Source organism: Bos indicus x Bos taurus, chromosome 4 (genome assembly GCF_003369695.1).
Source record: "Bos indicus x Bos taurus breed Angus x Brahman F1 hybrid chromosome 4, Bos_hybrid_MaternalHap_v2.0, whole genome shotgun sequence".
In the NCBI taxonomy this organism is placed as follows: Eukaryota; Metazoa; Chordata; class Mammalia; order Artiodactyla; family Bovidae; genus Bos; species Bos indicus x Bos taurus.
Window position 1 is genome coordinate 20239267 of NC_040079.1, and position 27648 is coordinate 20266914.

Consider the following 27648-nt stretch of genomic DNA (forward strand, 5'->3'; position numbering starts at 1 on the left):
CCTGTCATGGGCCCAGGGTTTAATCACTGGTCAGGATCTAAGATCCTACAAGCCAAGCGGAGTGGCCAAAACACAAAAAGAAAGAACGAAGATAAAAGCTTGGGAACAATCATTTGGATGATACACATAAAAAATAATCACTCTGCCTTAAGATTTATTCAACAAATACTGTTTGAACCCACAAAGATGTGAATTCCTAATGGCCTGAATGATTACTACTGTGCTGTCTAACATCCAGCCTGAGCACCCACCAGTGAAGTCCTCCTGTCTTCACACATTTCCTGGGATAGAACAGACCACAGGGAAGGATGGGGGCTGGGGACACACATTCCACCTCATTCCCTCTTGCTCTTCTCTCTCAGCCCTTGATCTCACCTTTCTTCCACACCATACCTCCTCTTCCTTTTCCTAATGAGTTTCATTTTCTCTACTAAGAAAAGGGAAGAGGACAATCAGGTGTAGATTTCATTGCTAAACAGCCTTTACTCGAGCCTTTCAGACCTCCCATCTTCCCTTTAAGCAGTCTGTCCCTCCAAGTACACCCATGTGTACCCCAGGAACACCTCGTCTGCACCAGCTGACCTAATTCATCACTGTTTTCCCAGCTCCTTCAAATCGAGACACACACCTCCCACATCCCACCCACTTGGCTTTTCTAAGATAGGGAGGAGGTCTTCACGGATAGCTCAGTTGATGAAGAATCTGTCTGCAATGCAGGCAACCCCAGTTCAATTCCTGGGTCGACAAGATCCCCTGGGAAAGGGAAAGGCTACTCACTTCAGTATTCTTGGGTTTCCCTTGTGGCTCAGTTGGTAAAGAATCCATCTGCAATGCGGGAGACCTGGGTTCGATCCCTGGGTTGGGAAGATCCCCTGGAGAAGGGAGATGGTTAGTTGGCACCACCGATTCAATGGACATGAGTTTGTTCAAGCTCTGGGAGTTGGTGATGGACAGGGAAGCCTGGCATGCTGCAGTCCATGGAGTCACAAAGAGTCTGACACAACTGAGCGACTGAACTGAACTGAGTCAGATAAGTTGAAGATAGGGAGACTCTTCCCTGGGGTTCTAATGAGTGCCCCATGGGGTCACAGGTCACATCTCTCTCAACCTCACAACAGGCAGGAGTGGTGCCTATCTGTAACTTGAATTCCTTGTTCCTTTCCCTGGACGGGTCTCCCCCTTCTCTTAAAATGACGACACTGTGTATAATCAGCTGCCGACAGCCTCAACCCACCCCAGTCAGTCCCATTCCAGCCCCTGGCCGGCACCAGCTCTGATGGCGCCATCCAAAATCCGAAGCATTTTTCTAACCTCTCCCAGCTCTCCACCCACTTCTTAATCTTTCAAGAACAAATTCTCCCCGACCCCAGAATTTCTTTAAAAAGAAGGAAAAGAAGATGAGTTTCTTCCATTTTGACAGTTGATGAAATAAACTAGGTGTCAGGTTTTTTTTACTAAAATCTGATTCAGAAATGAACAGCCCTGAACTGGGTTTGGATTTTAAGGACAAACCCAAAAGAGCTTGTGAGGGTTTTTTTGTGTGTTTTTTGTTTTTAAATTCCCCCAAAGTAGCCAGGAGGTGGATTTGCTAAGCTGTGGTTATTGGCATGAAGGATTGCGAAGGCAGGAAATTCCCTTCATAGCTACCTCTCTTCCTGAAGCCTGCTGGGTTCAGAGACTAGCCTCCTCCATGGCTACCTCTCCAGGGTTCCAGCCCGGCTACCCACTGGCTCCAAAAATGACAGGCTAGGCCGATGGGCCACTTACTGTAAATTACAGCTTCATAGTGTAACTTCACACCCATTCATCAGATCCCTCCCAGGCAAGAGTTCAGGGAAGAAGATGGGATTTAACTCACAGACAAACTAACCACTTCCTCCATAAAATTTCAGCACTGTCCTCCTTCTGTGGAATCTAGTCAAAGAGCAGCCAAGATGCCCACCCCAGAGAACTTTCCATTCTGAGAAATTCCTTCTAAATCTTTCATGCCTACCTCCCCAGAAAACACACACACACTACATTCGCCTAGCTGTAACAAACATTCCAAAAACCTCAGTGGATTAACATACTGAAGAGTTATCTGTCTCTCATGTTTTAACACCTGCTTACCAAAAATTGCCTTGATTGTGAATTTCGTTCTAAATTATGTCTTGCCTTCTGGTCATAATTCTTGGAGGAATTGTGACTTATACACTTTCATGTAACTGAGATGTCCCTCTTTACAGTCTGTAGTCCAAATAGCAAACCTCAACCACGCCTCAGGTGGTAGTAGCTGGAAATCCAGTTTGTATTTTCCAAAGCCCCAACTCCTTTTCTCTATATATCCAAAAACATCTGAGTTCTTATTAGTATGTAGGTAGGGGATAGAGGAAGAGAAAATGCAAAGGAAATGAGAAGCCTTGGGAAAGTTGGCACGGGTCAAACTTTATTTAGTCCGCTCTAGCTCTGCTAACATCAGTGGCAGCCTAGTGGCTGGGGAAGAGTTTTATTTCCGTGATTGTAGAGTTAAAATAAGCAAAGTGCCTCTTGGAACCCACCCCTGGACTAGGCTCAGTCAAGAAACTACACCAGAGGGAGGAAGATTTGGAGGAAAGTGATCAGAAGATACAAAATTTCAGTTATAAAACAAATAAATACTAAAGATGTAATGTGCAACATGATGACTACAGTTAACACTGCTCTGTGATATATGGAAAAGTTGGTAAGGGAGTTGATTCTAAGAGTTCTCATCACAAAGAGAATATTTTTGCTTTTTTTTCTTTTTATTGTATCTACAAAATCACTGCAGATGGTGATTACAGCCATGAAATTAAAAGACGCTTACTCCTTGGAAGGAAAGTTATGACCAACCTAGATAGCATATTGAAAAGCAGAGATATTACTTTGCCAACAAAGGTCCATCTAGTCAAGGCTATGGTTTTTCTAGTGGTCATATATGGATGAGAGAGTTGGACTGTGAAGAAAGCTGAGTGCCGAAGAATTGATGCTTTTGAACTGTGGTGTTGGAGAAGACTCTTGCAAGTCCCTTGGACTGCAAGGAAATCCAACCAGTCCATTCTGAAAGAGATAAGCCCTGGGATTTCTTTGGAAGGACTGATGCTGAAGCTGAAACTCCAATACTTTGGCCACCTCATGCGAAGAGTTGACTCATTGGAAAAGACCCTGATGCTGGGAGGGATTGTGGGCAGGAGGAGAAGGGGACGACAGAGGATGAGATGGCTGGATGTCATCACCGACTCAATGGACGTGAGTTTGAATGAACCCTGGGATTTGGTGATGGACAGGGAGGCCTGGCATGCTGTGATTCATGGGGTCGCAAGGAGTCGGACACGACTGAGCAACTGAACTAAACTGATATGAGATGATAAATGTTAATTAATTGTGATAATCAGTTCACAATATATATAAGTCAATTATGCTGTACACCTTAAACTTATACTGTGATGTATGTCAATGGCTTCTCAGTAAAACTATGAAAAAAAGAAAACCACAGCATCAGGAATCTGTACTCAATGCCCTGTGGTGACCTAAATGGGAAGGAAATCCAAAAAAGAGGGAACATATATGCACATTAAAAAGCAGAGACATCACTTTGCCAACAAAGGTCCATATAGTTAAAGCTATGGTTTTTCTAGTAGTCATGTATAGATGCAAGAGTTGGACCATAAAGAAGGCTGAGAGCCAAAGAATTGATGCTTTCATACTGTGATGCTGGAGAAGACTCTTGAGAGTCCTTTGGACAGCAAGGAGATCTAACAAATTAATCCTAAAGGACATCAACCCTGAATATTCATGGGAAGGACTAATGCTGGAAGCCGACACTCCAATTTTTTGGCCACCTGACATGAAGACCCAACTCATGGAAAAGACCTTAAAGTTAGGAAAGACTGAAGGCAAAAGGAGAAGGGGCAGCAGAGGATGAGATAGTTGGATGGCATCACCGAATCAATGGACAGGAATTTGAGCAAGCTCCTGGAGATGGTGAAGGACTGGGGAGCCTGGTGTGCTGCAGTCCAGGGGGTCACAGAGTCAGACACGACTTAGCAACTAAACAATGAACAACAGCAATATGTATATGGATGACTGATTCATTTTGCTGTACAGTAGAAACCAACACAACACTGTAAAGCAACTCCACTCCAATAAAAATTAATACATATGTAAAAAAAGAAAACTACACCAAAACTCTGAGCTTGTCTCCCAAGTACTCCTTCATCTGCTTCTCAGCTACTACTGGAGAACTAAGTCAGGATGGGATCCAGCAACCACCTCTGGACCCAGAACCATTACCCCTTTGTCTCCAGCCTAACTCGGATGGACCCATCAGATCTCTCTCTCTCTCTCTCACTTTGAGAATCCAGTTGCCCACCCCTGCAACTGGCTGTGATTAGAGCCTCATGGTGCCAAACACAGTGGATCTCCCTAATTCTGCAGTCAAGTGCTCTGCCTTGAGCTATACCCCTTTCTCCCTAATTCTGAATTTCAGGAGGAAGGCACAAATATATACAACAGATTGTATTAATGTTTACCAAACATTCCATTCTTCCATCCTATGGGAGAATTACACATTCTTGCCCTGCTGAACTCAGGAATTTCCCCATGACTTGTTTTAGCCACTGAAATATGGGAGGAATTGAAATGTGGGACGTGTGTCCCTTTGGAGCAGAAACTGTAAGAACCAGAGTGTGGTTTGCCTGAACCTTTTTTCCTCTGCTATGATGGCCAAGGAGTGCTTCATATAGAAGCTGCTCCACTAGTCAGGATCCCCAGACATCAAGAAGTCAAGCCATGGCCAACTCAGGATATATAGGTCACATGAATGAGAAATAAATTTGTATTATTGTTGTTGGGAGTCACTGGAAGTTTGGGGTTATTTGTTAAAGCAGCATAACCTTGCAAGTTCTAACTAATATCCAGTTCTTCTCTCCCTGAGTACCCAGGGATCCTTGTGCAAATGAGACCACCTTCTCCCCAGAGCATTTCACACCAAAAGAGACTTCTCCAAGAATTCATTTTGCATCTCCTCTCCAAGTCTCCTGCCTGCTTTACATCTGTTTAGTAAATGAGGAGTCTCAACATGTGCCTTGAGGTACCCTTCAGCTTCAACTTCTACAGAAAGTGTTTGGTGGTAAAATTTGCTAAAAATGGGGGAAAAATAATCTCTCATAAGGCAGAGCCACTGCTTCTGTTTTCCCCAGAGTGGCTTATACACAGTGGACACCAATGAATGCTTGTCATCTGGGATAATTCTGAGAAGAATTCACAGCATTCTTAGCATAGTTAGAAAACTTGAGTGATGGATGGGAACACCAAGAATTTTCCATCCAAATCTCTACTCACGCCATGGCCCTATTTTAACAACCTTCCTTCTGGCACTGGGAAAAGTTGAGGGCAGGAGGAGAAAGGGGTGACAGCAGATGAGTTGGTTGGATGATGTCACTGACTCAATGGACATGAGTTTGAGCAAACTCCAGTGTATAGTAGACAGAAGCCAGGCGTGCTGCTGTCCATGGGGTCACAAAGGGTCAGAAATGACTAAGCAACTGAACAACAACTCTAAACAAACAAATAATCCTAGAAGCAAAGAGTATGACTAGTTACTTTTGATCTGAGAAAGACAAAGATCCCAGACAGGGCAGGTCAAGCTACCTGATGGAGAATGGAGATTATGCAAGTCATCATGTCTACACAAAGCTGAACCGATCATCACATAGCAGATGTTCTCATGACACAGAAACCAGCATCAGAAGCTCTGCCAGTACAGCCTGGTCTTGACAGTATTTACACCAGAGGAGAGGTCTAACCCCTTTGGTTCAACTAGGCCATCAACTGGTGGGCTACTTTGATGCGCCTATGTCACTCACTGCTCTGGCTGGCAGCACCTGGCCGCTGAGGCCCCACGTGGACACGGGAGCTGAATCAGCCCAGTGCTCCTCTCGGCCAGTGCACATAGCTGGGGGGGGGGGGGGGTGGGGGACCAGCCTGGCCTGCCTAGCATGAGCCTGCATGTACGACTGAGTCACTCCAGTTGGCATCCCTCAAGGGCCAACAATGTTTCTGCTTCGGAGGCTGGCACTTCATAATTACAGCTGTGTTTCTGTTGTACCAAATTACCTCACTTAAGAGCCTGAAAATAGCATCCAGACTGAAGGTGCTGGTTGCACAAAGAGGGAAGCTTCGCAAGACTCAGAACCTGGGTGCTGAGCCAGAGGGCAGGGCTGGAAGCTACACCCAAAGTCCTAACGGAGAGAATCCTATGACTCCTCTCTTCTCTCCTCGTGATGGAAACAGAACAGTGCCACGAAATCGTCCACTCCCAAACTGGAAATGAGAACTACCCTGCAGTTCTGTCTCCGTCTTCATTCATTCACTCATTCACGTATTCAATATCTTTATGTACTTCCTCTATGGAACCTACTCACCTTGCCCTCCAGATCACTCCCCTGACCCCTTTGCCCTGTGCCTGGGAGACTGACTTCCACAGACCACATCACCAAGCTCCCTTGCCCTCTAACTGCCAGATGGGCTAGGCTAATGGGAGCAGGAGAAGGAAATTAGGAAGTGGGAGAGGTGCAAAGTCAAAGTGGTAACTCCCCTGTTCCCTTCCTGCTGGGCCAGGTTTTGCAGTAGTTGAATTCTGCTACCTGGGCCACAGCTCCTGGCAGGTGGTCCCTCTGCTAAGATCACTGCAGAGTTCAAATCGTCATCTTCTCCCTTCAGGCCCAGAAGGAGTATATGAATTGTCTAGGGATGTTATAACAAAGTCCCACAAACTAGGTGGCCGAAAACAGTAGAAATGTAAAGCCTCACAGTTCTGAAAGCTAGAAGTCTGAAATCAAGTTGTTAACAAGGCCATGCCTCCTTGAAACTTGTAGAGGAACTTTCTCGTGTCTTCTAGCCTCTGGTGGTTACCAACAATCTTTGGCATCCCTGGCTTATAGGTACATCATTCCAATCTCTGTCCCCATTACCACGTGGCTGTCTTCTCCCTGGGTGTGTCTGTGTGAGTCTCCTCTTATGAGGACACCAGTCAGACTGGATGAGAACCCACCCTAATGACCTCATCTTCCCTTGACTACATCTGCAAAGGCCCTATTTCCAAATAAGATCACATTCACAGAACCTGGGACTTAGGACTTCAGACTTTCTTGGGTGACCTATTGGGATAACAACCTCCCACCGTGGCCAGTCCCCAACCTGGGACTGTTCCAATAGTCCTTTTACTCCTTTATAAACAATTCCTTCATTCTCATCTTTTCCAATTCCTTTTTAGAAAGTGCCATCTGTTTCCTGCCAGGACTCTGACTGAGACCTCTATTGCCTGGCTGCCCTAGGGAACCTAGTAGGTGCCAGAAGGTACCAGAAATACAAAGATGGGCGAACACTACACTGTCCTGCCTTCATAGGGTGCACAGTCTGCCATTTAATCAGCTCAATCAAAATATCACAGAGTAACAGTGCAGCTGGGATGCGATTCAAAGGAGAGGTTCACAGCGCCTTGGACATGCTTAATCGGGAGAGAAAATGTAGTCAGGGAGGTCAGGCAGGGCTTCCCAGGGAGAGGGGCCCTGCTGCAGCCAGAATGTGGAGGATGAGTGGAGTCAACCTGATAAAGAGGGGGCCTTGCCTACACATCCCCACTGGGGCCAAAGGAGAGGACCCAGAAGAGGGGAGTCAGTGTCTCCATTTCCCTCCAATGGCAGATCTACCTTCACTCATATCCCAGTCCAGACACAGGTGACTTCTCTTCAGGAAGGATAAACACCCTCTTCCATCCTCACAGCTGCAGACCTCAGCAGAGAACCCCGGGGCATTGAGAGCTCCCAAGTCAGGGAGTAAGAGCCCACCCCCAGGGCTACAGGTAAAGAGCAGCAGCATGTCACGGAGGGCACAACAGTGAACAAGCACCCCAGAAACCAAGAAACAGAACCAACAGAGATGCCCAGCACGCACCTCAGCCTCGACAGGTCCAGTATTAAAATCACAGCATCCGTCTGTTCCCAGTTTCACTGGGGTCACCCCAGAACTCCTCATCTGCTCCTCCTCTGAGAAATCATATGTGTTTCTGATTTTACCTCCTCAATCTTTTTTTAAAGTGTATTTTTATTTTCTATTTTTGGGCTGCACTGTGCAGCATGTGGGGTTTTAGAGCCCAAATCAGGGATTGAACCCACATCCTCGGGATTGAACCCATATCCTCTGGATTGGAAACATGGAGTCTTAACCACTGGACCACCAGGAAAGTGGTTACCTCCACAATCTTTCTCAAACCCGCACCTTCCTCTCCTTCGCCACTGGCTCCTGCCCTGTTTCAGACCCTCACCATCTCACCCTAGAACTTGCGTCTGCTCCTTCCCTGTCTGACCTCTACTCTGGCAAATCCACCCACAGAAAACAAGCCATCCCACTTCCCTGAATGTGGCCCTCCCTGATGCTTCCCTCCCAGGAGGGTACAGTCCAGGTGTCACACACAGGGCTCTCCTTCCCACCAACCTGCTTGCTCTGTTCATCCTCGATCTTCCAACAAGGCCAAGCCACTTTTATTTATTTGTACACATCCCATCATCTCTCCCTCTTTGTGCCATTTTTCAGGTTGTCTCATCCTTCACCATACCCTCTCCCACAATCTAATTAAATCCAACTCAGGCCTAAAATCTTAATTCAGGTGTCAACCCCTCCAAGAAGCCTTCCTTGACACCCCTCCCCTCTCATTTCCTACCATAGGCTCTTCCATCATTAAATCTAACATCACATGCTCTAAATCTCTGTGGAGCTACTTCCCCCACCAGAATGAAGATTCTTGATGGTAGGGTCCATGTCTAACTTGGTTTGCGATATCTATTGCCTGGCATAGAGGAGATGCTTTAAAAGTAGATAAATGAATGAGTACATGACAACCATATGTGGGTAGACTGTGCCACTTCTGTGCTGGAGTCAGAAGCCCTCAAAATGAACAGAATTTCCACACACACACACACACACACAACCATCACTATTAGTGGGTCCCACCCAGTATTCCGTCTACTGATCATGCTTCCAGCATACAGAAGCTGCTTTAATGGTGTTTGTTTTGCTCCGCCCCTACCCTAGTAGGTAGTATATGGAAGCGTCTGCCTTGCAGATATTGTGTGATTTATCCTTTTTAAGCTGCAGTTTTCCATGTGTAAAATGGATGCTATTACAGTATCCACTGAACAGAATTACTGTGAAAATTGAATGAAATAAAATAAAGTGTATGGTCAGAACTTAGTAAACAGTAGATATCACTACATTGGAAAATGGTGCTGATGAGAGACACACAGGTAAATGCAGTGGTAATTCAGAGGTGAGAATGCACGTGAACACTGTTGTTTTTAGTAAAACATCCCTCCCCCTCAAAAAAAGGTTTTTTATACATAATCGATAGCTCTGGGAAATTCCACTGTTGTAGGTTTACTGTGTTGTTATAAAAGGCAGTGTTTGCATTCACTTGCCAGGCTTAACAGATGTGCATGCAATGGCAGCAAGAACCAGAAACGCATGGAAAGAGAAAAAAATCAGTGCGTTAGGCCAAGATTTCCCAAGACTTCGGTCAGGCTCCTGGAGAAATTGTGCACGTTCACCTCCTGCTGCTGGGCGAAGTGGTGGGAGGGAAGGCCTGGCTCATCATCTTACAGAATCAAAAGCGTTATAAACTCATTTGTTCCCAGCCCAGGTCCAAAAGCTAATCCTCATCCTAGTGATAGTAGGTGATCATTTGATGAGTCCCATCTGCAGATGAGAAAGTCCAGGACTGGAGGCCAAGATCATGATTCCTGTTGTGGTTTCCCGGGGGCCAGGCCAGTTCCTGTTCATCTTCCCTCCTCAGCAACCTCCTCGCTTACAGAAGTCCTCTTGGCAAGACAATGGGAGGAGTGGAAGCTTTTTCAGCTTCAGCATCAACCAACAAATATTCAATGGGCAACTTCAGAGCACCCAGTCTGTGCCAGATCCATTGGGCAAGTTTTGCAGATTTAAAAAGGATGTACACTGAACAGCAAAGGAAACCATCAAAAAAAGGAAATCTACAGAATGAGCTGGAGAAGGTATTTGCAAATAGTGTATCTGATAAGGGGTTAATATTCACAATATATAAAGAATCCATACAACTCAATAGTGAAAAAACAAACAACCTGATTAAAAAATGGGCAGAGGAAATAAATAGATCTTTTCCCAAAGAAGTACAAATGACCAACAGATCCATGAAAAGGTGCTCAACATCACTAACTGTCAGGGAAATGGAAATCAAGACCATAAGATATCACTTCATATCTGTTACATTGGTCATCATCAAAGAGACAAGTGATCAAAAGTATTGATGAGAATGTAGAGAAAAGGTAGCCTGAGTTGGTGGAAATAAAAAGTGGTTCAGCCACTACAGAAAACAGTTTGGAGGATCCTCAAACAGTTAAAAATAGAACTACCATAGGATCCAGCAATCCCATTTCTGGGGATATATCTGAAGAAATGAAATCACCGTCTCAAAAAGATGTCTGCACCCCATGCTCACTGCTGCATGATTTACAGTAACCATAGAAACAACCTAAGTGGCAATCAACAAACAGATGGATAAAGAAAATGTGGTGTGCAAATACACAGTGGAATGCTATTCGGCCATTAAAAAGAAGGAAATCATGCCATTTGCCTCACCATGGGTGGAACTTGAGGATACTATGCTACGTGAAATGTCAAAGAATGACAAATACCATATGATCTCACTTGTACGTGGAATCTAAAAAAGCCAAAGTCACAGAAACAGAAAACAGACTGGTGTTGCCAGAGCTGGGGGAGAGGGGAGTAATGGGTGAAGGTGGTCACAAGGTACAAACTTTCAGTTATAAGATAAATCAGTTCTGGGATGTAATGTATGTCACGGTGAGCACAGTTATCTGCCTCTTACCTTCCAGCCCTGCACTGCCCCATGCAGTAGCCTCTGGCCATATGTGAACTGTTACTCGAAATGTGACTGAGCTGAACGGAGATGTGACACAAGTGTGAAATATACACTGGCTTTCAAAGACTTGGTGTAAAAGAAAGGAATATAAAATATCTTCTTAAACTTGTGTTTATTACACATAGAAATGGTAATATTTTAGATATATTGGGTTAAATAAAATGTATTATGACAATTGATTTCCTATGTACTTTCTCAGCATGACTACTGGAACATTTTGAATTACATTTGTTTTTCAAATTCTATTTCCATTGGAGAGGGCAGTTCTATATTGACCTCACAGTCTGCTGCGAGCATTAAATCAATAAACCCAAGAAGAGCACTTAGCACCGAGCCCAGAACAAAGCACCCAATAGCTAGTCTGAATGTTAGAAAGACCAGTGTTTTTCCAAAGTTATAGAGCCACGTTTCCTTTTTCAAGCAACTTCCTCTAACAGATTTTTTTTAAAAGCACTTCTGATTAAAACAAAGGGGTGTCCTCTCCAGTCGCCCATTCACCGTGGGCACCACCTCCACAGCTTGGAAACCCATGGGGTGAGATCAGCTACACCTATGGCTAATTCATGTTGATGTGTGGCAGAAATCAAGCCAATGCTGTAAAGCAATCATCAATCAATTAAAAATAAATAAATACAGTTTCTTAAAAAAAAAAAAAAGTGTTCTGCAGGCTTTTGCATCACACATCTGTAATTTCAGAGAAGGTAAGAACGTGGTACTGGACAAAATCAAGGTGTCTGTGGCAGAACTTTCCAAATGGTCATGGAGAGTTTCCCTGGTGGTCCAGTGGTTAAGAATCAGCCTGCAAAGCAGGAGACGCCAGTTCGATCCCTGGTCTGGGAAGATCCCACGTGGGGCAGGGCCATTAAGCCCAGGCACCACAACTAGAGAAAGCCTTTGTGCAACGAGCAAGGCCCAGCACAGCCAAAAATAAACTAAAAAAACAATTTTTTTTAATGGTCACAGATCTTAAATGTTCTCACCACAAAAAAAGAAACAATGATTCGGTGATGTAATGCAGTTGTTCCCTAAGACTATGGTGGAAATCATGTTGCAAAAGAGAAGCATATCGAATCAACATGTTGGAGGACTTCCCTGGTGGTACGGTGACTAGGTAACCCACTTGCCAATGCAAGGGACATGGGCTCAATCCCTGATCCAGGCTGATCAGGAAGATTCCACATGCTGAGGTTAACCAAAGCCCGTGTGTCACAGCCACTGAGCCTGTGCTCCACAACAAGAAAAGCCACCTCAGTGAGAAGACCAGGCACCGCAACAAAGAGTAGCCCCAACTCACCGCAACTAGAGAAAGCCCACACAGCAGTGAAGACCCAGTGAAACCAAAGGGCGGGGGGGAAAGAATTCAACGCGTTGTACACCTCAAACTTACTTACACGATGTTATATGTCAAGTATATCTCAATAAAAATTAATCAAATGCCAAAAGTATGATCATGGAAAAAAACTACTAGTTTGCTTGGGAGAATCAAAGTGGTTTGGTACCATGTCTAGACAGTCCAGAAATCAAGGTGTCATGAATGCAAACGGGGTCACCTGTGGGCCCCTGGATCATCACCTGCCCACACAATACCTACACACCACAGCAGCTCTCTCCTGCTTCTCACAAGGGCTAGCTCCACAGAAGGGTAACAGGGGACGCTCAGCCCAGACTCCACAATGACTCTGCTGTTCTGAAGGCAGCTCTGGGTCCAGTGGGTCCTGCTGTCTGCCAGGCAAGTCTCCCAGCTCTCGCTGTAGCTCTCGTCCCTAGCGCTGATGTGTGTGTGTGTGTGTGTGTGTGTGTGTGTGTATGTACAGGGACAGCAGCCAGCTCTTTGCCGGGCTCTCTAACAAGTTCCGCGAGTCTGTTTGTTAAAGAAAAATTCCAGTGGGTGCATCCAACACATGGAACTCAAGAACAGAAATTATATTTATCCGCCCCACTGCCAAAGAGATCACATGCCCCGTGAGTCACTCCAGATGTGCTCAAAAACAGAGTCTCTCTGTGGAAGCCCAGTGCCCCAATCCCAGGGAGAGTAGGAGTAACAGAGGTCCCACTCCTGTCCTCCCCAGGAGTAACAACCACTCTACCCTTGGGAGGCAGGAGAGGGCGTCTCTGCACATCTGAAGACGGAGGGGTGGTAAGAACCTCACCACTGGCCTGGGAGGACCAGGACAGGCATACCTGTGGCTCCTGGGGTCCCCTTGGGTTCGAGGGCGACGTCTCCCTTTTTGGAGGAAAAGATGTGTTGGAAGACATTGCTGCTTCTGCTGCTGTATTCTGATGCTCAGGCCACTCTGTCTCACAGGTGGACCAGGGGTGAGTTGTCTTTCCTTTATTTGTTTGATGCTTATGATTCTTTCTTGAATATCATTAGGAATCTTGAGGGGTGGAGGGAACAGAAGGAAATTAGAAGCCCTGTGCCCTCCTTTGATCTCCTCTCTATCAAATGCTTTATGCTTCTCAACAGGCTAGAAGGTGTTAGAAGGTGATGGGGGAAATGACACCCCAAAAAATCAAAGCCACTGAGAAAATGGGATTGAGGTGGAGAGTGCAGAGAGCATCCCTCCCTGACAGGCCGGGGAGAAGGTCATCTTTGTTTTGTAGAATGTGGACAGACTCCTGCAAGTGCCCTCCAGGCTGCCAGCTGGGCAGGGCATGGGGAGAGCAGGTGCCCAGGGCTGATGCTAATATGATGGCAATGGGGGTGCTGGCCGGCCAGAGTTCTGCTCCCTGGGGACGTGGCGTGTCCACGTGGAGGGCTCCACACTGCTTCCTGAGCAGGAGTGGTCACACCTTTCCAGCTGGAGACAGCTGGCCCAGCAACAGAAGAGGAATAGTAATCCCCTCAGCAACCTCGTGTCTGCCTGGCTGCTCCCACCCCGGCCAGGCTCCCCTGGAAAGGAAGAAGCCCAGCAAGGCTTCTCCCCACGGCCGACTTCCTTCCCCTCGGGACGCGGCTCCTCAGAGCTGGCCTGGCATCTTTTTCTGGTTCCCGTGGGCAGACACTGGCAGCACCTCTGGTCAACTAAGGTTTATCACTTAGGAAGCGAGGGGCCCATCACGCTGACCACTGCATGCTGATCTGAACTGAAATCTTTCTGCTGCCTAAAGTCAGTGAGATTTCTGTCCTGGAAAGAACTGGAAAAAGAAGTCAGGTTCGCTGGTATTCCCAGAGATCCAAAATGGGGTGAAGACGGCACAACAGCAAGGGGATGAGCCCCCTCTGGTTCTCAAGGAGAGAGTCAGGGAAGGAAGAAGGGGCCAGCTGGGGCACGGAGCAGCATGGAGCAGGTGGATCTGATATGGGGAAAAGCAAGAGTCAAGGCACTTATTAGGGTTCTTACTCCCTCACTTGTAAACCTGAGATTAGGGACTTGTCAGTTCTCTATACTGGGCTGTGAAATGATTCTTGTCTATGGGGTCGTACAGAGTCGGACACGACTGAAGCGACTTAGCAGCAACAGCAGGGACAAATAATTAATGAAGCATTTCCCCCTTTTTTTTTTCTGGTAAACATCACCCACACACACACACTTCCCTGCTCATCATGTGCACAAATTGGGGGAGCAACACTTGGAAGCACAGAGCAAAGAGACCTTGGTGTTGTGTTCTGTCGTTTACCCCTGTGTGACACTGGGCCTACCTTAATTTGCCTATTAAAAAAGGATGATAATATCCACTCTTCCTAACACACAGGCTGTTAGAAAGCCAAATGAGATGGTTTGATTTTTTTTTTTACGAGTCTTGTAAATACAATATAGCTGCATCATGAACTGCAAGGAACTCAAAAAAGTTCTGCCTCTAATTGGCTGTGTGATGTCTGGCAAGTCTCTTGACCTCTCTGAGCTTTAGTTCATGAACACATAACATATTATAACATATGTTATAACATAATAACATAATATTAATGTTAATAACAACATAACATAATAACAAAAAGTGACCCTCATTGTGTTGTCATGTGAGGGTCATATTCAAATATGTAAATAAAACGCTTCCTAGATAATGAGGAGCTATATCAAGGTCAACTATTACCTACCACTTAAAAAAATTTCATTAAAGAAAGTGTGAGGTTCTCAACAGAAAACCTACAGGTTCTACAGCAACATCCAGAGAGCAGTTGCTCCGGCCCTCTAACTCACTCTTCCCTGGGGAAGGTCTGCCCTCCCCCCACCCCCATATCGATAACAATCTATGTAAAGACACAAAGCCAACACAGCTGAAATAGAGGCCTCCATGAGCCCACTGATACTAAGTGTTGGATTAGCGGTTCATGTCAGCGTTCAGAGCCAACAAATGATATGGGAGCCCTTCCAACCATCATCAAGTCTTCCATGCGGTTGATTTTTTAAAATTCATTTTTAACATTTTGTCTAATCATGAAAATAATCCACAGTTGTCATTTTTTTAAGATGGAATGGGAGTCACACCCGAAGAAAACCAATTTTTCCAAACACATAAACTGTCTCTTTCACCTTCATCCTTACCCCAAGCCCACCCCCACCTCCACCGCCAGGCCTAATTTAGAAGAATCCCCTATGGAAAGAGTCGGAGGGCGACTTCTCCCTACAAAGTCCTCCTCCACCCGTTCCGCAGCACCACCCCAGCCTCCACCCTCCCCCTCCGCCTGGCCCCTCGGGTGAAAGTGGAGAAATAAACCCAACAGGAATACACCCTGCGGCAGGACATCTTTTTTCCCCTACCATTCTCCCCGCCTCTCCCTCAGACACGCTCTCTAGGATTCCGCCCTGGGAGGTGGCTGCTCCAGCCTCACCGACTGGATTGAGACTAAATGGCTCACCTGTGGTTAGCGAGGCCTCCTGGAAGTGGACACACCTGGCCCAAGTCCTCATCCCACCCTGTCCTGCCGGCGCATCACTTGAGGGACTGCAGGGAACCTAGCCAGTCTTAAAAAACAGAAAGAAATACATGCATGAATTCCTATAAATATTTAATTTTTATTCCATATACATGTTATTTCTTGTTTAAGTAGTTTCATAAGGAAGGTGGCTCTTCGGTGTCCTTTTCAGCTGTCCAGTTCAGTGTTTTGTGGATTTTCAATCATGAATGTTCTGTGGAGGGAAGGGCCCCAGGTAGGGACTGACTCACTGGTCCAGCATGACCGAGTAGCCACTTCGTTTGCTGCATGTCACTGCATTTATGCAGCTGTTATTCTGAACACTAACAGGTAGGAAAACTGGAGGAAGGGAAGAAGTTAACACGCCCCCAGATCCCTCCGTTGAAAGCCTAGAGCTCGACCTCACTCCTGCGCTCAATTTCTAGCAGCAGAGCCTTGCTGTCCTCATCCGCGCCTCTCCATCCCTTCCAGGTGCTCCCAGCATTCCCTGACTCCACTTGGGTGGTGGGGCTCCCCCTGGGCGGTGGGGCTCCCCTTGGGTGGTGGCATATTCTGGCCAAGGGGAGCCAACTCACAGCAGCCCTTTCAGAGGTGCTCCAGGAAGACGCCCAGCACAGGGACTAAGATTCTGGCTTCTTCAGAATAGCACTGTGTTTCTAAAGGCAAGGTTTCCCAGCCAACCTCTGCCCCCCATCTAATGCCTGATGATCTGAGGTGGAGCCGATGTAATAATAGAAATAAAGTGCACAATAAATGTAACGCACTTGAATCATCTTGAAACCATCCCCCGCCCCAGTCCATGAAAAAAGTGTCTTCCACGAAACCAATCCGTGGTACCAAAAAGTTTGGGGACCGCTGCCTGAAGGGCTGGCCCAGGAGCCAAAAAGTAAATGACATCAGTAGGATTTGGCAAAAGATCTTTTATAAATGAGGGCTTTTCCTTTCCACATCCATGGCTGTTTCCATAGAGTCGCTTCAACTGATTGATGAGAAATTTGAGTCCTTCCCAACAAGGTCTTTGGCACAGATGCTGTACACAGTTACACAGAAGCCACAGTCTTAATACCGTTCTGTTTGTTTGCTTTTTTAACCTATTTGAGAGACGGGAGGGAAGAAGAGATTTCTGTCACACGTTATAAAAGTCAACAAGAAGACCAGGCTCAAAGCAAAAATAGGCTCTCCTGTTTAGGCAGGCTTCCGCCTGCAGGTCTGGGCAAGAAAGCTTGAAGGAGCTAAGGCATAGAGAGCAAGGCAGGTGCCAGTCTTGACTGAAATAATTAAAAGTAACTTCTCTGGTGTGAAGAAAAGGGAGCCTTTCTTTGCTGTTGGTAGGAATGTAAGTTAGTGCAGCCACTATGGAGAACAGTACGGAGGTTCCTCAAAAAATTAAAAATAGAGCTACCATATGATCCAGCAATCCCACCTCTGAGAACATATCTGAAGAAAACTTTAGCTGCAAAAAATACACGCACCTCAATGTTCATAGCGGCACTATTCACAATAGCCAAGACACAGAAGCAACCTAGATGTCCATTGACAGAAAATGGATAAAGAAGATATGCTACCGATATACAATGGAATACTACTCAGCCATAAAAATGAAATAATGCCATTTGCAGCAACATGGGTGGATCTAGAGGTTATTGTAGTAAGTGAAGTCAGACAGAGGAAGACAGATATCATATGATACCACTTATATGTGAAATCTAAAATATGCTACAAATGAACTTGTTTACAAAACAGAAACAGACACAGAAGACAAACATGCAGTTACTAAAGGAGAAAACGGGTGGGAGAGGGATGAATTAAAAATTTGGGATTAGCAGATACAAACTGCTGCTGCTGCTGCCAAGTCACTTCAGTCGTGTCCGACTCTGTGCAACCCCATAGACGGCAGCCCACCAGGCGCCCCCGTCCCTGAGATTCTCCAGGCAAGAACACTGGAGTGGGTTGCCATTTCCTTCTCCAATGCGTGAAAGTGAAAAGTGAAAGTGAAATCGCTCAGTCGTGTCCGACTCTTAGCGACCCCATGGACTGCAGCCTACCAGGCTCCTCCGTCCATGGGATTTTCCAGGCAAGAGTACTGGAGTGGGGTGCCATTGCCTTCTCCGCAGATACAAACTACTATATATAAAACAGATAAAAATAAGGACTTACTGTATAGCACAGGGAACCATATTCGACATCTTATATAACCTATAATGGAAAAGAATACATGTATTTATGTGTGTGTGCTCAGGTGCTTAGTCATGTCCGACTCTTTGCAACCCCATGGACAGAAGCCCACCAGGCTCTTCTGTCCATGGAGTTTTCCAGATAAGAATACAGGAGTGAGCTGCCATTTCCTACATCTGAAGATCTTTGGCTTCTACTCTCAGGGAGATGAGAAGTCACAGAAGTTCCCCGGCAGAAGATTGATATCATGGAACCTATGTTTTCACAGAATTGCTCTAGTTGCTTTGTTAAGAATACAGTGAGGTGGATGGACTTCCTTCCAGTGGTTAAGACTCCGTGCTTCCATCGCAGGGAGCATGAGTTTTATGCCTGGCAGGCAAACTAAGATCCCTCCTTGTGTGGCATGGTCAAAAAAAGGAATGCAGTGAGGATGCTGATGGCAACCAAGGATGGAAGCAGAAGCACTATTAGGAGAAATGTTCACGGTTTAGACACCTGGAGGTTAGCAGGGATGTGGTAAGAAGTAGCCAGATCCCAGGTATGTTTTGAAGGTAAAGCCAACAAGATTTGCTGATTCGTTGGGTGTGAAATGTGAAAGATGAGAAAAGGCAAGGGTGACTCATGACTCCCAGGTTTGGGCTTGAGCAGCTGGGAGAGATGGAAAGACAGCAGACAAAGCAGGAGAGGAGGAACAGGTGCGAGGGGTGGTGGGGACTGGCATTGGGTCAGGCATCCGGAAAGACAACTATTACAAATCCAAAAGGAGATTCCCATAGGCAGTTGGGTATCTAGAAATCTGACCTGGAAATACAAAGCAGACAATCAGTACAGAAGTCAGGGTGGTGAGGAGAGAGGAGTCTCGCATCCTGACACAGGCTGAAGCCAGGAGTCAGCAATACGAAGAGATGGATGAGGAGTAAGAGCGGCCGGCAAGAGAGGATTTTTTTTTTAAGCAGCAGCAAGCAGCAATGTGTTTTCATGCCAATTTGAAAACTCAGTAGAGAAGGGAAAACTAATGATGTGCGAGAGAAAGGTAGAAAGGTGAGTGAGTCTTTATTGGAGACCTGATCCAAGGCTCTAGATGAGAGCAGGGAAACAATAACAGAAGGGAAGTCAGAGGATCCAGGCAAGAGGTGGGTAACTGGTATCAGGAGAAAGGAGGGGGTGTGGAATCATCTAGAAGTCAGAGGATCCAGGCAAGAGGTGGGTAACTGGTATCAGGAGAAAGGAGGAGGTGTGGAATCATCTATTTCATGCTGAAATAGAGTGAAAGGAATCAGGAAATGTGAGTAACGGTTAGGCAGCATTTCAGACCCCTCTTGAGAATGTTGTTGTTCAATTGCTCAGTTGTGTCTGACTCTTTGAGACCGCATGGACTGTAGCACACCAGGCTTCCCTGTCCTTTACTATTTCCAGGAGTTTGCTCAAATCCATGTCCATTGAGTCAGTGATGCCATCTAACCATCTCATCCTCTGCCACCCACTTCTCCTCCTGCCTTCAATTTCTCCCAGGATAAGGATCTTTTCCAATGAGTCAGCTCTTCACATCAGGTGGCCAATGTATTGGAGCTTCAGCATCAGTCCTTCAGTGAATATTCAGGACTGATTTATTTTAGGATTGATTAGGTTGATCTCCTTGCAGTCCAAGGGACTCTCAAGAGTCTTCTCCAACACCACAGTTCAAAAGCATCACTTCTTTGGCACTCAGCCTTCTTTATGATCCAACTCACATCTGTACATGACTACTGGAAAAGCCACAGCTTTGACTATACATACCTTTGTTGGCAAAGTGATGTCTCTGTTTTTGAATATGCTGCCTAGGTCTGTCACAGCTTTTCTTCCAGGGAGCGTCTTTTAAATCCATGACTGCGTCGCTGTTTGCAGTGATTCTGGAGCCCAAGGAAATAAAATAACTTTGCATAACACATTATAAATCAAAGTTAGAGATCTGTTTTAAAAACATGTGTGATTCATTTAAGAGTATGTTTTACACCATATGCATTCATTCATTTCTAATTAACTACAAGTATACTTCCTGTAGGACCTCCCTGGTGACTCAGACCAGGATCTGCCTGTAATGCAGGAGACCTGGGTTCAATCCCTGGGTCAGAAGATGCCCTGGAGAAGGGAATGGCTACCCACTCCAGTATTCTTGCCTGGAGAATTCCATGGATGGAGGAGCCTGGCGGCCTACAATCCATGGGGTTGAAAAGAGTCAGACATGATTGAGCAACTAACACAGACAACACACACACACGAATGAACACACATACACACCCTGTCAGTGAGATTGGAGGAGTATTTGTTCACCTGGTTTTTGGTTTTGCTTTGTTATTATTAATTTTTAGTTTGTATTGAGTAGAGTTGATTAACAGTGTTTTATTGGTTTCAGGTGTACAGCAGTGATTCAGTTATACATATACATGTATCTATTCTTCAACTTTTTTTCCTATTTAGGTTCTTACCGAGTAGTGAGCAGAGTTCCCTGTGCTATACAATAGGTCCTTCTTGGTTATCTATTTTAAATATAGCAGTGTTGGGTTTTGAAGCCCATGAAACCTGGATTTTAATCTCAGTCCTTATTACAAACCAGTTGGGTGGCCGAAGGCAAGTTCCTTAGCCTCCAAGTTTCTTCATCTATAAAATGGAATGTGAACACTTACCTCACAAGGTACAAAAAGCCCCCTGCCCCACACGCTCCGTCAAACAGCCACAGCAGCCTGAGTGGTATGTGCAGAAGTAGGGCATGGGAGGAGGCAGGGAGGGGCCATCTTTGAGATTCCTGTGCTCCCCACACAGACTTTCTAAAGCAATAACCAGCCCCAGGCCAGAGGCTGACCTTATTTCTAACAATCTTCCCCAAACTGTTATTATTTTAAAAACTTTAAGAACAAGGGCTACTGGAAACAATGTTTCCATTATTAAACACAGCTTTCATCAGGAAGCCTTTTCTTCCCAACTCTTGAGAATTAGTGGTCCACCAGCGAGTCTGCACCTTAAAGGAAGTGACTGTTCCGGGGGAAATAATTGAGTGAAGAAAGTGCAGGTCTGAATAACTTTAGGGCTCATGCTGGGACCTTGTTCCCTTCTCTGCCCTTCCCCTGCTGCTGAGTGATTTTTTATTTTTTTTAAAGAGAACAAGACCTTTCATTTCACAATCACAAAGAAGACATAAAGAAGTTGCTCTCAGATCCTCGAAAAGGGGTTTCATGGTCAGAAGAAGACATAGCCCACATCTGTTCCTCCTCCCGCCAAGGAAAGTGCAGCCCTCCTTGTGTCTCCATCTCTGTATCCGAGAACACAAGGGTCTCGGTCTCTTCAGTTCAGTTCAGTTGCTCAGTCGTGTCTGACTCTTTGCGACCCCATGGACCACAGCACGCCAGGCCTCCCTGTCCATCACCAATTCCCGGAGTTTACTCAAACTCATGTCCATTGAGTCGGTGATGCCATCCAACCATCTCATCCTCTGTTGTCCCCTTCTCCCGCCTTCAATCTTTCCCAGCATCAGGGTCTTTTCAAATGAGTGAGTTCTTCGCATCAGGTGGCCAACGTATTGGAGTTTCAGCTTCAGCATCAGTCCTTCCAATGAATATTCAGGACTGATTTCCTTTAGGATGTCTCTTTCACCTCTTCAGATGCCCGCATAAGGCCCTGTCAGATGGGAAGCAGCTCTCAACTCTAGCAGCGCACCCACTGCTTGGCAGTGGGTCTGGATAACCCAGTGGTTACGGACCCTGCCTGTCTTTTGCAACACCTGGGAGCTGTCAGGAGTCCCGAAGCCTACATCCATCCACCCCAGAGATGCCTGAGAACTGGCCTGGGAGGTAATTTTGGGCATTTAGGCCTTTAAAGTTTCCAGGTGATTCTAAGGCATGGTCAAAGTTGAGAACTTGGAGTGGCCACTCAGCCTGGCCAGCTCCTTCTACACAGCCTTCGGTCAAGCACCCTCTGATTCTCAACCCAGGCTGCCATTCGAAGCACCTAGAAAGCTTTCAAAAAGTTGACTATCCCAATCACACCCTAGTCACTTCAATCAGAACTTCTCCGGGTGCCCTGGGTGACTCTCACGTGGGGTCAAGCTTGCTAACACGTGGAGTAGATGCCTTGTCCTCTTCAGCTCCACAGGCAGAGGCCGCAAGTGAGCAGAGGCTCACTCCAGCCCTAAAATCTATGCTTCTGTGGGAAAGGGGCACTTTTCTGGCAAAGAGAACAAATTCTGCTAAAATTCTGGGCGAGGAACTACTGTTCTGGAGTTCATAGGCTCTGTCCCCCAAGGTGGTCTCAGGAAGTAGGGCTGTCCCTCTGCCCGTCCAGGTCCCCTTCCATGTAAGGATCCAGTCTGCAACATCTGCATCTTGTGTGCACCCTGAAAGCCTGCCAGGTTCTCCACCAGGCAGACAGAAATCTGAAAAAGCATATTTATCCAAGCCCCTGAGGAACTTGTGGGCTAGATAATAAATGGATTACAGAGACGGCAGTATTACAGCAGTTCTACAGCCAGGCAGTTTTTCCACGAGGTTGGGATCCTACCAGTGAGCTTTTCAGGAAATGTCCTTTACATCAAAGATGTTTCACTGTTATCACTTCTGATAGAAATCCTTCTAAATGCTTCTGCAGTTCCCTTCTTCAACATTGTACTCTGGACATCACTGGACCCTTCGCTGATGGCCCAAGGTCACCATATTCAAGAAACAGAGCAATAGTGTATAATTATGCAAATTGTGTTTTGCACAACTTCAGGGGATTAACCTTCCCTTGAAGTCTCACCAGTTTTTATAGCTACTCGCCCAGTTTTCTGGTAGATCACAACCAAGTGTCTCAAAGAAGTGTCCCATTTTTCTTACATCTGGCAGTGGGCTTGCCAATCCTTTCTGCACCGTGTCTTGGGACATGGAGGGGCTAAGGGGATGGATGGGGCCACCTGCTTCTAGCCTGATGGATCCAGGAGAAGTGCAGTTTCTAATGACTATTCCTACAGTGGGCTTCTCGTGTGGCTCAGTGGTAAAGGATTCACCTGCCAATGCAGGAAACTTGGGTTCGATCCCTGGGTCAGTCAGATCCCCTGGAGAAGGAAATGGCAACATACTCCAGTACTCTTGCCTGGGAAGTCCCATGGACAGAGGAGCCTGGCAGGCTCTAATCCATGGGGTCACAAAGAGTTGGACACAACTTAGTGACTAAACAGAAACAACAATTCCTATAATATTCTGTCTTCTCTTTCTCATGTCCTCTGTCAGCTCCTCATTCTTGGTCCTCTCTGCCTCTAGCAGTTTGCCCATCTTCTCCCAGCTATTCCATCTCTATGCAGCCACTGAGGAACTTCTGTGTCAAGTCACTGATTTTATATCCAATGTGTTTCTGAGTCAAGCCCTTGGCGCCACACACCCCCAGAGCCAGGGTCAGGGTCTGTGCAGCTCTCTTCCTACACGTCGTCACCTGTGCTTAGATTCTTGGCAGCCCTACTCCAGGTGGGAGGGGAGTAAGGCAGAAGTCTGAGTCTGGTTCAAATGGTTGTCAATAAACATAAACCAGTACACTTCATTCTGATGAAGTGCTGAAATGTGCAGTGTTAGTAGGGAACAGTAGTATTAGGGAGCTGTTTGTTGAATTGGGGGTGGGGGTGGGGGGTGGTCAACTGTTTGCTCATCTCTTTTTTTATTTGTATTGAAATATAGTTGATTTCTAATGTGTTAGTTTCAGGTGTACAGCCAAGCGACTCAGTTATATGTATCAAGATTCTTTTTCTAGATCCTTTTCCATTACATGTTATTACAAGATATTGGGTATAGTTCCCTGTACTATCCAGTAGGTCCTTGTTGCTTATCTATTCTATATATAATAGTGTGCCTCTACTAATCCCAAACGCCTAATTTACCCCTCCCCTCCACCTTTGGTAACCATCGGTTTGTTTTCTACGTCTGTGAGTCTATTTCCATTTTGTAAATAAGTTTCATTTTATTTTAGATTCCACATATAAGCAATATCATGTATGTTTTCCTCTGACTTCCTTCCCTTAGCATGATCATCTCTAGTTGCACCCATGTTGCTGCAAATGGCATTACTTCATTCTTTTTGATATCTGAGTAACATCCCATTGTTTATGTATATGTGCCACTTCTTTATCCATTCATCTGTCAATGAACACTTAGGTTGCTTCTATGTCTTAACTACTATAAATGTTTTTGTTCTAACATAAAGGCCCGTGGGGATTCATACTCCTTAGACATACATATTTTTCAAAACTTTCTGAAATGATTCTGATAAGAAGCCAGGTTTGAAATTATTGGTGTGAAATAGTAACCTCTGATATGCCTGGGACTCTCTGGGACACAGCAGGGCGGTCTGTCACCTCTCCCCCTCTGCATCCACCGCCACTCGGAGTCACTTTCAGGAATGGCTGGCTGACCTTGGAGTTCACCCGCGGGGAAAAGCCAGTGCACACAGCAAGCTCTCAAGCTCACTCTTAATTTCTTGCAGCTGTGCTCTTCCCTGCCGCCTACCGGCCAAAGAGATCCTCAACGCTGCCCTTGAACCCCGTCCTGCAGAGCTCCCTGGAGGAAGTAGAACTGCTCTATGAGGTAGGCAGAGGGCAGAATGAGCAACCCAAGTCACGGAGAAGGCATTGCTCCTTCTCTGTGGTTTTTGGAGGAGTGACCTGAGCCCCTGACAGTGAGTGGCCTCTGCTGCCTGGGGAACCAGACTAGACTTGTGTGTGGAGGTCCCAGAATCCTGCCCACCTCAAAGGCAAGTGGTCTTCGTACTCCTCTCTCCTGTCCCACCTGTCATCCCAGGGATGGACAACATTAGGAATTCAGTGGAGGCAAAATTAGAGATTTAGACTGGGCTCAGAGGTGCCCCTACCAGCACCCAAGCAGCAGAACAGGGCAGTCTGCCCCAGCCAGGGCTTTAAGCCAGGATGGGTCAGCAGCGCCCAGACAATGCCACACCTGTTGTCTGAGCGGAGCCGAGTCTTGGTAACCTCACACAGGGAGAGCCCCATTTTCAAGTCTGGGGCCACCCCAAAGGCTCTCTTCCTCTGCCTCTCACACCTCTGGCACCACGACCCCACTTCTCCTCCCGACCACGGTGAATTTCCCAAGGCCCCGTGGTTTGGTTTAGGGGTGAAAATGCAGGCTCGAGATCTGAGCTTTAGTTCAGCTTCTGCCACCCGTCGGCCATGTAACCTTACATAAGCCACCACGTCTCTCTGGACCGTAGTCTCCTCAGCTGTTAAACAAAGGGCTCCCGTGTTCACCCAAGTCCCCCTTCTGCCTTGAGGTCCTCAAAGACCAGAACTGTCTGCCTGAGAAGGAGACAGCCTGCCGCAGCCACGTGGCTGAGCCAGGCAGCAGATTTCAAACCCTGCCTCGGGGAACAAACTGGAAAATGCACAGCCTTTGCCAAGACATGAACATGGGAGTCTGAGGAACAGATCTGCTTTAGGAAGATAACAGACAGTAGCATGGAAAATGGGTCAGAGCTGGGGAAAGCCAGAGACAGAGGGAAGAGTCAGGACTTATTAGATTCCTGATACGAGCCTGACACAGAGCAAATGACAGACCTTACCCCTACCCTTAAAGAACAGGTAACAAACGAGGACAGATCTCTGTAACTCACCTAATTCCTAGCACAATTCTCTGTATCCTTTGAATTCCCAGATTTTGATTTTAAAGTATCCAAAACAGTCAGTTTGTGCTGCAAAAGAGTTTTGGTTGGCAGGAGGGAGAAAGGAGAGAAGGGGGTGACTTGGGACACTGGAAACAACAGTCACTTAACAGTGGATTGAAGCAGGCTCAGTGTTAGACGCCGCCCATATTTGTCCTATTTACTCCTCACACTATCCCAGTGAAGTGTTCTTAACCACATCACAGAGGGATACAACAAGGCTGAGAGAAGTAAAGTAACTCATCCAAGGTTACACAGTGGGAAAGTCAGACCCGGGACCCAGGTCTCTTGATTCCGAAGCTCTTTGTGAGCCACCTCCCTTACATGAACACAAGTAATCGTGAATCTGGTGATGCTATGTCCTCAATAACCATGGGTGCCTCATGCCTTTCCACATCCCGTGTTTCTCCCCAGTTCCTGCTGGCCGAACTTGAGATCAGCCCTGACCTGAAGATCTCCATCAAGGACGAGGAGCTGGCCTCCCTGCGGAAGGCCTCGGATTTCCGTGCCGTCTGCAATGACGTGATCCCCAAGAGCATCCCCGACATCCGGCGGCTGAGTGCCAACCTTTCCAGCCGCCTGGGCATCCTCAAGAAAGAGGACTTCGAAAGGACAGCGCTGACCCTAGCCTACACGGCTTACCGCACGGCCTTGTCCCAAGGGTATCAGAAGGACGTCTGGGCCCAGTCCCTCCTCAGCCTATTCCGTGCCTTGAGGCATGACTTGATGCGGTCCTCAGGTCCGAGAGCATCTCCCTGAGGGACTGGCCTGCTCCAGGGCCACGGAGCGGGGACCGGCATACAGTAATCCAGAAATTCCTCATTCTCTACTCCATTTACAGAGACCAGCCACAGAACACACACTGCCAACTCAGAGCTGCAGAGATCAAATAAGGAATCCTGCTGCTCTTTGCCCCTTGTAACTTCTTGATAAGCGAAAGATTGTGATTTATACCATAATGTGACCTGAGATGGAAAAAAAGGGCTGCGATGGTAATTCAAGATGCCTCCAGAGGGTGAATGGTTGGCCTGGCGAATTGCAGCAGTATAACATATGCTTTAACACTGACTGCCCATGACACAAACACCCAGGAGTGAGGAAAGAGACAGGAGAGACATCATAAAAGTTTGGACATGACGGGAAGGTGGTGGGGGGGGACAAATTTCTTTGGTCCTAAGAGATGAGGGTGCTGGATTGAATGAACGTCTTTCCAAAGTTCTGTAATAAGATAAAAAGAAACTAGTGTGTGTGTGTGTGTGTGTGTGTGTGCGCGCGCGAGTGCGCGCCAAGTCGCTTTAGTCTTGTCCGACTCTGTGATCCCATGGACTGTCACTTTCCAGGCTTCTATGTCCATGGAATTCTCCAGGCAAGAATGCTGGAGTGGGTTGCCATGCCCTCCTTCAGAGGATCTTCCCGACCCAGGGATCGAACCCGCCTTTCCTGTGTCTCCTGCATTGGCAGGCGGGCTCTTTACTGCTAGCACCACCTGGGAAGCTCTAAAGAAACTAGAGCCATAGCCAAATAAATATATTGTTAACCAAGGGCCTACTTCTCAACTTTTTCAAAAGCCCCCAAGAAGAATCAGTCAGAAAATCAGTTATGACTTATATACCAAGTTTCTTCTTTCCTGAAGGCTGGTCTAATTTAGCAGAGAAATATGGAGGAGGCCCACAGAAATGCTACTGTAATGCCTTGCCTTTTGAACAGAGAAGCCAAGCTAATGCAGAGAGGGTCATCCTGACAAGAGAGGTGGCACCCATGCCCTGGTCTGTCTATTCTAATGCTACAATTATTGAGCAGCCTCAGAGAATTAAGTGCACCAAATAAAAGGGATTTTCAGATGACAAAATGTTAGCCCTTCAAATGCCAAATCTTTCATTTCAGAATTATTCACTTGATATATTTTAAACTATACATATGAAATGCCTTACATTTTTATTTAGTATCTTGGAGACATCCTAGAGTAGGAGTTAGATAA

At 46.4% G+C, this 27648-nt stretch overlaps 1 protein-coding gene across 1 annotated transcript; it reads left to right on the forward strand.

Annotated features, from left to right (window-relative positions):
• Positions 1 to 12914: 12914 nt before the first annotated feature.
• Positions 12915 to 26671, forward strand: FAM180A (family with sequence similarity 180 member A). Its single transcript, XM_027538904.1, has 3 exons — positions 12915 to 13288; positions 24483 to 24583; positions 26085 to 26671. Exons 1-3 carry the CDS (start codon positions 13213 to 13215, stop codon positions 26427 to 26429), a joined length of 522 nt encoding a protein of 173 aa, XP_027394705.1. The 5' UTR covers positions 12915 to 13212; the 3' UTR covers positions 26430 to 26671.
• Positions 26672 to 27648: the final 977 nt, after the last annotated feature.